The 12,507-nt window shown below is 34.5% G+C and overlaps 1 protein-coding gene across 1 annotated transcript in view; it reads left to right on the top strand.

Moving 5' to 3' along the window:
- MTREX (Mtr4 exosome RNA helicase) overlaps nucleotides 1–12,507 on the top strand; it is a 92,534-nt gene that overhangs the window by 55,949 nt on the left and 24,078 nt on the right. Inside the window, exons 19-20 of the mRNA XM_069492635.1 lie at nucleotides 1,989–2,117; nucleotides 10,321–10,431. Coding sequence (XP_069348736.1) covers nucleotides 1,989–2,117; nucleotides 10,321–10,431 — 240 coding nt within the window. The remainder of the gene's footprint in view (nucleotides 1–1,988; nucleotides 2,118–10,320; nucleotides 10,432–12,507) is intronic.

Here is a 12,507-nt window from a genome sequence, read left to right on the forward strand (position 1 = left end):
GAGAGAAAGCTAGTTTTTCTTTTGGTTTGGAGAAATGGATCTTAGGCTTTCTTTGAGGAAATTTGAACTCAATGATTTAAAATAACTATGATTGCATTCTTTTTTTGTATTTGGAAGTATGTCTTATTCTTGTTAAATAATTGGTAGTTTATTGCAGAATAGATTTTAGATAGGGGTTTGTTATCATTTATTGACAAATTTTCATCTTTTAATAAGGATTGTCCTGGGTGGAGGCCAAGCAATCTGGTCTTTGTAATGTTTCCTCTTCAATCAAAGAAACTTTCCTTTTATCTATTTTATGCAAAAGAGATTATTCAAATATCTTATTTAAAAATATAGAGAAATTCTTTATTAAAACTATTTGAAAGACACTACTCAAACATAAATTATCATAGTGCAGAAGATGTGGTTAGTCCTCAGATCTTGAGAATCATAGTTTTACTAGAGAGTATAAAAGACTTAAAAAAATGATATGGGACCGGGCGTGGTGGCTCACACCTGTAATCCTAGCACTCTGAGAGGCCGAGGCAGGCGGATCATTTGAGCTTTAGGAGTTCGAGACCAGCCTGAACAAGAGCGAGACTCCGTCTCTACTAAAAAAATAGAAAGAAATTACCTGCATAACCAAAAATATACATAGAAAAAATTAGCCGGGCATGGTGGCGCATGCCTGTAGTCTCAGCTGCTTGGCATGCTGAGACAGAAGGATTGCTGGAGCCCAGGAGTTTGAGGTTGCTGTGAGCTAGGCTGACACCACAGCACTCTAGCCTGGGCAACAGAGTGAGAGACTCTGTCTCAAAAAAAAGTGCTATGGAATCATACTATAGAAATGCCTGTATAATCAGTAAAATAATCGATCTGTTTTTTATATTGTTTAATTAGGGCGATTTGAAGATTTAAGTTAATTTTTTGACACTGATAATTTGTTTTCTTTTTCTAATTCTGGAATAATATTAAATAAAATTATAAACTAATTATTAGAAACTTTGAAGTGGCATTCTGTGTCACGGTTGACGGTGATCATACTACCAGAATGAGTGTCTGAGGCAAGAGTCTCAATCAATCGAAGTTTATTAAGCCAGAGCTTGAGGGCACACCCCGGAAAAAATGTGAGTCACAGAGGCATCTGTGGCTGTTTTTTCCAAAGAGATTTTCAGGAGGTTTAGTAATTATGTATTTCCTTAAAGGGGGAAAGGCATGTAGGAAGAGAGGCAGTAAAGTGGTTACATTTTTGTGAGACTTTAGTGCCCAGTATAGCTACATTTTTTTTTATAATATAAGGTGAACAGTTGGAAGAATCGGTTTTTGCAGATGCCTCTGGGTAGGTGGAGGAATGATTGATCTCATCTTGTTCTGCACCAGGGAAGATAAATTTGTAATCTACATTATCGGTGTTGAATCACATTATCAGTGTGGAAGGTATCAGACTTTAGATTTAGGAGCTACACTTAGATTGTAGACCTAGTTACAATTGGCATGTTCTTGTTTATGGGAGGATACATGTTGTGGAAGGTTTAGATGTCAGCAAAGAATTTACTTTGGGATGATTTGTGAGAGCAGTCATCTGGAGATGCTGGAGGCCTTTGGTCTTTGCTTACAGGGTCTGGCTGATGTATAAATGCTTTGACACAAAGTTGTGAAGTGACAGCTATTCATTTGGAAGAGGGTGTTGCTTCACTCAGCCTCCTGGCTTAACTTTCCCTTTGGCATGAGGAGTTTGGGAGTCCTGAGATTTTTTTTTTCCTTTACATACTAAATTAGAATTTATAAATATCAAGTTATTTCTATGTTTTCTCATCCAGTGGAACATGTTGAAGAATGCAGAGAGACAGCCTTCATTTCATAAAATCAACATTTGCTGCTCAGTATGTGCTAGACACAATGCTAAGTGCTGATAAAACAGTCCCTGTACACATGGAACTTAAAATTCATGGGCCAGTTTTTATGAAATAATGAACTTTTATCCTGTTTTGTTTTTTTTTTCCAAGCCTAATTCTGGTGAGCTGGATCCATTATATGTAGTAGAAGTACTTCTACGCTGTAGCAAAGAGAGCTTGAAAAATTCAGCTACTGAGGCTGCAAAACCAGCTAAACCTGATGAGAAAGGGGAGATGCAGGTTTGTACTTTACTTTTCATCTTCAGATTTGAGATCTTTTGTGAATTATTTTTAATCACTACAGTTTCTGAATGTGATTATAATGAACATACTATCATGATTTCTAAATTAGAAGTTTTCAAAACTTTTTGAGGTATATTATTAAAACCATCTAAAAGTAGGATGATTAATAAGACTTCAGTTTTATTTGTATCTTATCAAATTATTACAAGGAAAATAATGACAGTGAAAGCTAAAGAGAATAATTTAAAGTTCACATGCCCCTGTATTTTACCAGGGCTATATAGATTTTTCATTATCACTGTGACTGACTGATTTTACAGTTTGAATCCATCCATGGTGTTTATTTTCTGTTCCCGTGTAAATACAGGTGGTCCCTGACATAGGACTTTTTTGACTTTATGATGGTGCAAAAACAATACATATTCAGTAGAACATTAATAAATTACATGATATATTTGACCCTTATAGGCTTTGTGTTAGATGATTTTGGGCAATTATAGGCTAATGTAAGGGTTCTGAGCATGTTTAAGGTAGGCTAGGCTAAGTTATGTTTGGTAGGTTAGGTGTTCCTGTATTAAATGCACTTTTTACTTACGATATCTTCAACTTACAATGGGTTTATCGGGACATAATCCCGTCGTAAGTCAAGGAGCATCTGTATTGATTCAAGCAGTGTTTTGATAATGAAAAATTCTGCCCATTTCCTCATTTAAAATCATTTAATTTACATATGCATTTAACTAAATGCAAAACATTTGACTTGCCACATGAGATGCCCCTATTTCTTGAATGTTACTCTATTTTTATATTAGTATAAATAAAAACAATTGTTGGTGATATCTTATTGTAGAGATTCCAAAGTATCTAAAGTCTAACAGTGGAATTCTGTTATTTTTAAACATTGGTTTAAATATGTGGTACTTGATACTGACACTTGTATAATGATACTTGTTGTAAGATACTTGTTATATGTTATAAGGTACTTGTATAATGATACTTGTTATAAGAAGCTTGTTTTGTAGAAAGTAAAGTCTGCCACTGCAACATTATAGACTGTTTCTTCAGATCAATAAATCATTATGGGTTTCAGACTTGGCAGTATTTAAAAATACAGTTCATTGTTAATCATTTTTTAAAAGTTTATTTATAATTCTGAATACTACCTAGCCTTTGTTCTCTGTTTTTCAGTCTTTTAATGTGTTTGCCTCTGTAATTCTACCAGCAGGTGAAACTTGTATATTTTACCTAACATTTATTTTACTGATTGACTGCTTAATCAAAAATCAAGCTAAAACTCCCACAGTTTGGTACATATTCATTGTATCCAAAGGGACCTTAGGAGTTATTGCAGCTTGGAATAGCAAATGTGTGGCACACATCTCAGCATTCTCCCTTTCTCTTGGCAGACATTGTTAATAAATCATAGCACTCTCTCACACTGAAAGCTCACTCTTCCGAGAAAATTATATAGGCAGCTATGACTAATTCCTTGAAGTTAGCATTTTAGGTGAAACCTATTTGCTATCTGTCTCTGTTCTGGGCTAGGCCAAAATTTTATTAAGCCTAGCTACTGTGCATGTTTTACTTAATGATACCAAGAAACTTTGCCATCCTTTTTTTTTTTTTTTTTTTTTTTTGAGACAGAGTCTCACTCTGTTGCCCAGGCTAGAGTGAGTGCCGTGGCATCAGCCTAGCTCACAGCAACCTCAAACTCCTGAGCTTGAGCGATCCTCCTGTCTCAGCCTCCCGAGTAGCTGGGACTACAGGCATGCACCACCATGCCCGGCTAATTTTTTCTATATATATTTTTAGCTGTCCATATAATTTCTTTCTATTTTTTTAGTAGAGATGGGGTCTCGCTCTTGCTCAGGCTGGTGCCATCCTTAATAATCATGATTTGGTTCAGTTCAATAAACAACCTTTCCAGGGAAGCCTTCGCTGAATCCTGGGCAAATTGAGGATCTTTCTTCTATTCCTGTAGCATTTTTTATTCCATTTATTTCAGTCTACACTGCTAAAGAAATTGGGGTAGGGGGGTTAACATGAATTTTTTTGTGTGGTTTCAAGGCGATTCCAGCTTATTGGGGGAGCATTTTGTGCTTCAAAACTGTCCAGGGAGGGTAATTAATAAAGAAGCCTTTATAAAGGAAGTAGTGAGATTTGTACAAACTTGTAGGAACACAAGAACTTTTTTAGACAAAAATTATATTACCAGCAAAGGAAGCAACATGTGCATAGCATGAAACATTCTCTTTAGAAAGACCTTCACATTGTTCTCCTCTTTGTGGCCGAATGACAAAGGCATAAGAATAATACAGAGAGGTCTGTATCTTAAGAAACAGAATATTATATCGTTAGCTTGTGTATATTGCTATCTTGAATAGGAATCCTAAACATAGGGAAATAGTTCCATAGGCAACGTATAAAGAAACCTAAGCTCTCAACTGCAGTGATTGTGTAGCAGCCTTCCATTGCATGAGGTGTGAGTGGAAGTAGTTTCCATAATCATCCTTTCCCTTCAGTGATTTTGTATGTGATGCCAAATTTAGCTTTTTATCAACCTTTGTACAAGACTACTTTCTAAAGTGACTTTTCCTCTTACCTATGAAATATAATAAGTATTCTTGAACTTTCTTTTCCCTGTGTGTGCATGCGCGCGTGTGTATGTTTTTGTGTCTGAAGAGAGAGAGAGAGAACATGCTCAAGAGCGCTCTCTATACAGCAGCTTTGGATTACATTGGTTAACAGAGGTTAACAGTTTAGACTGTGTTTTAATGATTGCTTGCAGTTTTGTCACTGTTGCTTTGCCAGCTTCAAATGTGTCTGACAACTACCCCTTATCACAGCCACTTCATAACATTTAAATGAGACTCCGTGTCAGGGAGTGAAGACGATAATTGCAGGGTCTAGGTAAGTGAGTTCTCTTTTGTTTCTCCAGGCAAGGAACTCTCTAGAATCAGCATTAGATAAAAACATCTTTTAAAAGGACATGGAGTAGAAGATTACAGATCACAACTGTATACTTATGATATGTAACAATTGCTTGAGGATCAAGATACCAATAGTTGTGATAGAATGAGACTTTGCAGTTTGGACACTTTTGTAGTTTGCATTAAGGATGTACTTTAATATAAATCAAAGTCAGATTTTTGGGGGGTAAACTTTGAACATATTTAAAATAGCTGATTTAAACTCTTTGTCTATTAAGTCAAAATTCTTGGCTTCTTGGGGACAATTTCTATTAACTGCTATTTTAACTATGTGTGTAGGTCATACTTTGTTATTTCATTACATGCCTTACAATTTGTTGAAAACTGGATATTTTAAATAATGTAGCAACTCTGTAAATCAGTTTTCCTGCTCCCCCAGAGTTTATTCTTGTTGCTATTTGTTGTAGTTGGTTTTTTTGTTTAGTTACCTCTTAATTAATTCTAGTAAGTTCTTTTTTTTTTTGGTTATTGTATATGGCCACTGAGGTCTCTGCTTGGTTAGTTTAATGGTGGGCAACTAATTGTACTGAGACTTGCTTAAATGTTGCAGTCATTAAGTTCCCCTTCTTTGTTTAGGGTCTTTGTATGCATAGTCTAGGGCCTTTTCAGTCTTTTTTGAGCATGCACATAGCCTTATGTATGGACTTCTAGATTCCCAGAAATGTGTGAGAGCTTTTCAAATTCCCCATGGAACTCTTCCTCCCCAGCTTTTCCTTTTAGCTGTCTGGTTAACCTGTTGTTTGCCCCAACTGCCATCTACTACCTTGGGCAGCCATGGTGTTAACAATTGCCTCTTACTATTTTCAATAAATGCCCCCAGGGAAAAGATTGTTTGTACTGGGTAAGCTCAGATCACATAAAAACAGCGTTGTGAATGGAGTTTTCCAGGGAACCACAAGACAGGTGAATAATGACAATTTTTTTGGAGTGTGCCTTTTGAGATGGTTCCAACCCTATTCTTTTCCCTCCAGTGGCTACCAGACTGATTTTCATTATGATTGTAGCCTGTTGGTTTTTAAGCTACTGAGGGGCTAGGGAGTGGGAGAGGGAGAAGGACAAATTAAAACTGCCACAGAGCTTGCTATTCTTACATAAAGTCAGCCATTTTTCTTGAATGGATGCTTCTTGGATTGCCGCAAACCTTTGGTTAACTTTCAGAATTCTGAAGTTGTTTTGGACAATTTTTGCCGGTATTGTCATTGCTTTTATGGAAAACAGCATTTTTGGAGGTCCTTGCTCTACCATTTTCACTGACATTCTCCTGGATAAACTTAGAGAAAACATCTGGTACATTCAATGGATTATTAGTCAGATTTTAAATTAGATCAAGACACAAATTCAATTGTTTAAGTCAGAAATATAATCAATAACACATTGGTTTAAATAACTGTCTGCCTTGACTGGATTAAAATTTAGTTGGTTCAGAAAACAGCCTGCTTGTTTGAATGAAAAATTCAAAAACCGTATCGTAGGGAACGACACCAATTGGATATCAGACTGAGGTGGGGGGTGGGGGAGGGGATGGGGGTATGCCTACACATTGAGTGCATTGCGCACTGTTTGGGGAGTGGTAACACTTGAAGGCGCTGACTCAGGAAGGGGGGGTGGGGAAGGGAGGGATATATACCTACACGATGGGTGCAAGGCGCACGACCTGGGGAACAGACACGCCTGGAGCTCTGACTTGGGGGGAAAGGCGGTACAGGAGCAACGTATGTAACCTGCAATTCTGTATCCTCCATAACAAGATGAAATAAAAAAAAAAAAAGTTATAGATTAAAAACAAGGTACATATTTAAAATAAGTGGGGCAAAGTTGCAAGCACTGAAAGAGTTAATTTTAGTGATTAGATTAAGTGTAAATAAGAAGGAAAACTTTTCTTAAGAAAAACATTCCTAAAGTCAAACAAGAATAGCCATAGCAATATGATGAATATAAAATGGCAAAAATCTTTAACATTTATATTGTTAACTTCATTTAAGCAAGACAAATGAAGATAAGAAAATCTACAATTAGAAATTAATCAAGAACTTTTGGGAAAAGACAAAAAATAACTGACAAAAAATTATCTGCCAACCCATTGAAATACTGAGAGTTGAGAAACTACATGTATCCAAGGGTGAAAAGACAATTGGCTATCACTTATGGAGCTACTTATAATTACTTGCGAAAAATGCCAGTGGATTAGAAGCCCTCTAAGATGAATGGGAAATGCAAGAGTAGCTCTATTGATCCTGACCTTGCCCTGTAGATATGACATCAATGCTTGGTAAAATTAAGACATGATAACATGTTCAGACAGGTGCAAATACATTAGGAATCAGTGTGATTGAAGCTATTCTCTGGAATTAAATTAGGCACTTTTTGAAGACTGTATTGATTAACTTTTCTGTCCTTTAAGGTGATAAATAATAAAAAATAATGATAAAAAAAAACCGTATCGTATTGCAGCAACTAGTCTTGATTTGAAAAAATTGCCTGAAATTTATTTATAATGTATTGACTTAAAACTTACTGACTTCTTATTTTATCTACCATATCATTTGTGTATTTATCTGCCATATCATTTGCTATTTTAGGGGAAATTGTAATAGCAAACTTGGAAAGATCCAAAAGGTCTAAGGATAAAAATACTTTCTGCTATTGGTATTCTAGCAAGTTTCCAATAGTTGCCCACGTGGTTATTTGGATTTATATAGACCAGTGTTGCATCATGATGAATCTGAATTCTGAGTTATTTTATAAAGGTAATTAGGTTTAGAAAATTGAATAAACTGCCATATGCAAATATACATTTTAAAATCTCTTTGAATTTAGAGATTTATAATTTTGTGATGAATGAAGGAGCTCAGGAAATTTCACCCCAAAATGTGACTCCTTCATATAAAGAGCATTTTGAATTAAAGGCCCTTAGAGATCAACAGGCCTTGGAAAGGGGCTTTCTCTCTTTCTTCATTGAAAAACCAGACCCATCAAAAAGAACAATTTTCTCTTTCCTGTTATCTCAATATATCACAGGAAAGAAGAATGCAACCAGACCTGGCCCAAATAATTTTAAATGTATACATTTCTCTCAGGTTAACTTAATTTGTGAAGAGAATCATTTATAAGTCAATCTGTTTTCCCCCTTCCATTCATTCTCCCAAATATCTATTCATCCTACCTAGTAACCATTCATTGCCCCTAAATAGAATTACCTATGTTCTTCGTCTCTCCCTCCCCTGTAAAATGAGAGTATATAAATTTCTGGACCCCACTGGGATATTGGGTAATCACTCTGTGATGTCTTCATGCACACAGTAAATAAATCTCTTTTTCTTATTAATCTGCCTTTTGTGAGTTGATCTTTCAGTGAACCTTCCTGGGCAGAGGGGAAGTTTCCCCTCATCCCCACACAACTATTTATTTGGTGTTTTCCTTTTTTTTTTTAACCTGCCTCCTATGTGATGATTATTTGGTTTTTAAACATTTAACTTCTCCTACATAAAAATTCATGTTTCTAATTAGGGAAGTCTTAGGATCTCCCTTTCTTGTACTTAAGGAGACACTTATAGGAGGGCGTTTGTAGTCTCTTTTCTACCATTAATGTGTTAGTTGACCATTTCTTGGATGGAGTTTATTATAGGAACCAGCCTTAGAAATAAGACAGTTTCCGTCTTCAGACTGAATCAAGTTTTCACAGAATAGTTTTATTCTGTTTTGGAGGAAATTCTTAGATACCTGTGCATATTGAATTCAATTACAAATACATAAAAAATATTCTTACTCTTCCAAAGCCAAGTGAATTATTTTTAATTTTTATGCCATTTGGCAGACTATTAACAGTTCGAAAAACGTAGTAGAGAAATTTGTTGAGAAAATACAACGAACAGTTCATGGTATTATTAAGTTGTTTTCAAGTAGAACATTGGCTAATAATGTTGCTGTGCAGGAAAAATACTAATTTTTTAATGGCTAGGAAATAGGGAAAATGTAAATTACTTGTCAAATTTTAAAAATCAGGACTTTGAAATAATTTGGATTTCTGGCTTTAAAAAAAAGAAAGATCTTGAAACACTAGTACTGCATTCCTGCCTGGCACAATTGTAGTTGTCTTCTTTAAATCACACAAGTGCTCTCTAGTTTTTCAGTCTCCGTCACTTATTACCACTAAAAAATATTGCTTACGTTTTCTCTTTGGCATTTGAGTAAATGACCTCTGCTGTTTTAACACTGTTTTAATACAGATTTGTTAACATGTGTTGGACATTTGTTACACTAAATAACTTTTGAGAGATGTTTTAGGTACTAATTTAAGTATTTTTACATACATTATCTTATTTCTCAAAATAGTTTCATGAAATAGGTATAATTTTATCCCCATTTTTATGAATGAGGAAAACTGAAGTCTAGAAAGGTTAATTTGTTCAAGGTCATGCAACTAGCTGAAGACTTCACTTTAAACTCAGGCAGTCTTAATGCTGGAACCCATGTTCAACCACTTTGTCATTAAAGGACAGTGAATATATTTATCAGCAAGCCAATGACAATTGTGTTTTCATTGGTGATAAGTGTAAAAGTAGCCATGAGAGACCAACATGTTGACTGATTTGGACCTGTGAAAACATTAACCTTGCCCTAATTTATAGAGGCCCTCTGGATTCAAGAGCAATGTAAAGGGAGCAAAATTTGATAGTGGACACAGGGTATTGATAGGAGAAAGCATGGAAGAAAGTTTGTAGATAGGTGTTCTTGAAGACTGTATCTAATAGAATGTGCTGTTTTCTCTGCTTGAAATAATGTTTTTCATCTCCCTTTAATTCAGGACCATTCAGAAGTTACATGAACCTTACTTGGCCATCTAAATCTGTTCAACAGGAGTCTTTGTTCTTTTGTAGTACTGTAGTACTTCTATGTATTCAAAAAGTGCCAGAACTAAGAGCACAAAAATGAATAAAGAATGGATTCTATATTGAGGAGATCTCTTATTTTTATATATCATTTATTTTCCTGTTATTTAGAGGTTTGAATTAGTTTTTCCTTTTTAAATATAGTCTCTACTAAGATACAAGCTTTTGTGTAAGGAGCTACTCCACAGTGATTATTATGTACTTCTTACAGCTGTCACATATTGTAAATGCACTTTCTTTTTAATGATCCAAGTTTAGGAAACAGCAGAATATGAATATGTGCAATTTAAATTGTAATATTATATAACTTGTCATTCATAGGTTGTCCCAGTTTTGGTGCATCTCCTGTCTGCTATCAGCAGTGTTAGACTTTATATTCCTAAAGACCTTCGGCCAGTGGACAATAGACAGAGTGTTTTAAAATCAATACAGGTATGTGTTAATTTTATAAGTTAAATATAAAGTTTATATATGTAATGTAAATAAGATTTATAAAGAGGTAACTGAAATGTTTTAAGTATCTTACTTTCTTTCAGAAAAAGTATAATACCAATAATGGCAATTATTTTTCATAAAAACAGTGGCAGCAGATCTGCATGCATATTTGTCCTCTCTTTGAATCCACCAACAAAGTGAGTTACTAAAGGAGTACTTGCAAAGGAAAACTGCACCATTAATCTTCACTATTATATGCTAAATATGTTCTGCTTTATTCATTACAAGTGAAAATAACTATAGACTGTATTAAAAGTTTTATGTATAAAATAATATGCTGCCAGAACTTTTAACCATTTTTTAATATAGTTAATAAATGGATGAAATGATTTTTTTCAATAGGAAAAATTATGACTTTCTAGAAAATTTAATTTTCCAGTAGAAAAAAGTAGTGACCTATTTAGTCAATAAACCTTTGAATAGCATTTACTGTGCAGTGAAGGCTCTGTACTGGACTCTGAGAAAACAAAGATAAATAGGATGCTTTCAGTGTAGAGTAGGACTTTTTAAGCTATGTTCCATAGGTAGGCTTGCTGAAATGAATGATTCTCTTGACAGTTTTACAAAATTTTTATGTAGATGTGGATATCATTTCAAAAAATCAGTATAGAAATTTTAAAAACTAATAGTCTGGTGGTAAATAAATATTTTAAGGTCACTGAATTATAAAGTCCCACTGAAATTGTTTTTTCTAATATTTTCAAAATAGCAGCATAGTTTTGAGAAGAAATACACGTTATTAAGTTAGCATAAATAATTTCATTATTGTGAAAAAACTGATCACTTTGTGCTTCGGAATTAGGTCAGTTTTCATTTTGCTAAATTTAAACTTAAATTGAAATGTATTTTTCTTGAGGTCTATTGGCAAATTTCAGGTTTGTCTTTATTTGCCTTAAACATCACTGTGCTATGTCTGGCGATGAGATATTTCAGCTTTGACATTAACTTTAGCAACAGCCTAACTCTCAGTTTTGCCTCAGTATTTAAATAAAGTTAGACTGTTGTTTTCCTTGGTCCTTCATAGACCTTTATGTTGATCACCACATATTGGGAAAGAAGGAAGAAGAAGAAGAATCAGAATCAGGAAAATGAGCCTGCTAACAGACCCCTTCACTTAATGACTAAAGAGTTCCCTTTTGCTACTTAATTATACCTTTTTAAACTTTAGAACTACAATTTTAGTGTTTTCTCTGTTCTTGAGCTTTTTACCTGTGACTCAGTTTCTTTATATGTAAAAGTTGGCCAGGTTGTACTATATGCACTTAACAAAAATATCAGTCTCTTAAAACCGTGCATTATTTACATATTTAGGATGGTAATGTTCAAAATGGCTTTGAACCCTTTACATTTATGTTTTTTATTAACATGCTCCCACCCCCATACCCCTAATTCCTAACCAGCCAAATCCTATCTTAACTTTAAGGCCTATCCAGGACCCTGAAAGTTTCCCAGCGGGATACCAGCCCATAGTGAGCTATCCCTTCTCTGTGCTCTTATGCTTATTATATTTAATCATTAATTATGTACCTGAAAAAGTTAGCAAAAGGAATCAGGACCTTTTAAAAAGTTTAAATCTTCCGACTGAGTAGTGCTCTCCCTAGGAATCAACCCCAAGGAAATAATCTGAAATTGAAAACAGTTTATATATAACAGATGATCAATATAGGATTACTGATGATTTCAAGAAGTTACAGCAACGTAAATATACAATGATGGGTTTATTAGTAAGTTGTGCCACCTCCAGGCCTATTGAACTATATAATACTAGACCTATTAGTAAATTATAACACATCCCTATATCAGTTAATGATAGTACAGCATTAAAAAGGAATTTTCAGAAACACAGTGGGAAAATGCCCTACAATTTAAATGGGAAAAAGAAAAAATTATATGTGGACCATCCTTTTTTTTTTTTCTTTTATGTCCATGTGCATAGGAAAAAAAGGAAATATTGATTTAGCTTACTCCTACTAATTTTGTCTCTACAAGATGAAAAATAAATTTTACATATTT

Source organism: Eulemur rufifrons, chromosome 17 (genome assembly GCF_041146395.1).
Source record: "Eulemur rufifrons isolate Redbay chromosome 17, OSU_ERuf_1, whole genome shotgun sequence".
NCBI lineage: Eukaryota > Metazoa > Chordata > Mammalia > Primates > Lemuridae > Eulemur > Eulemur rufifrons.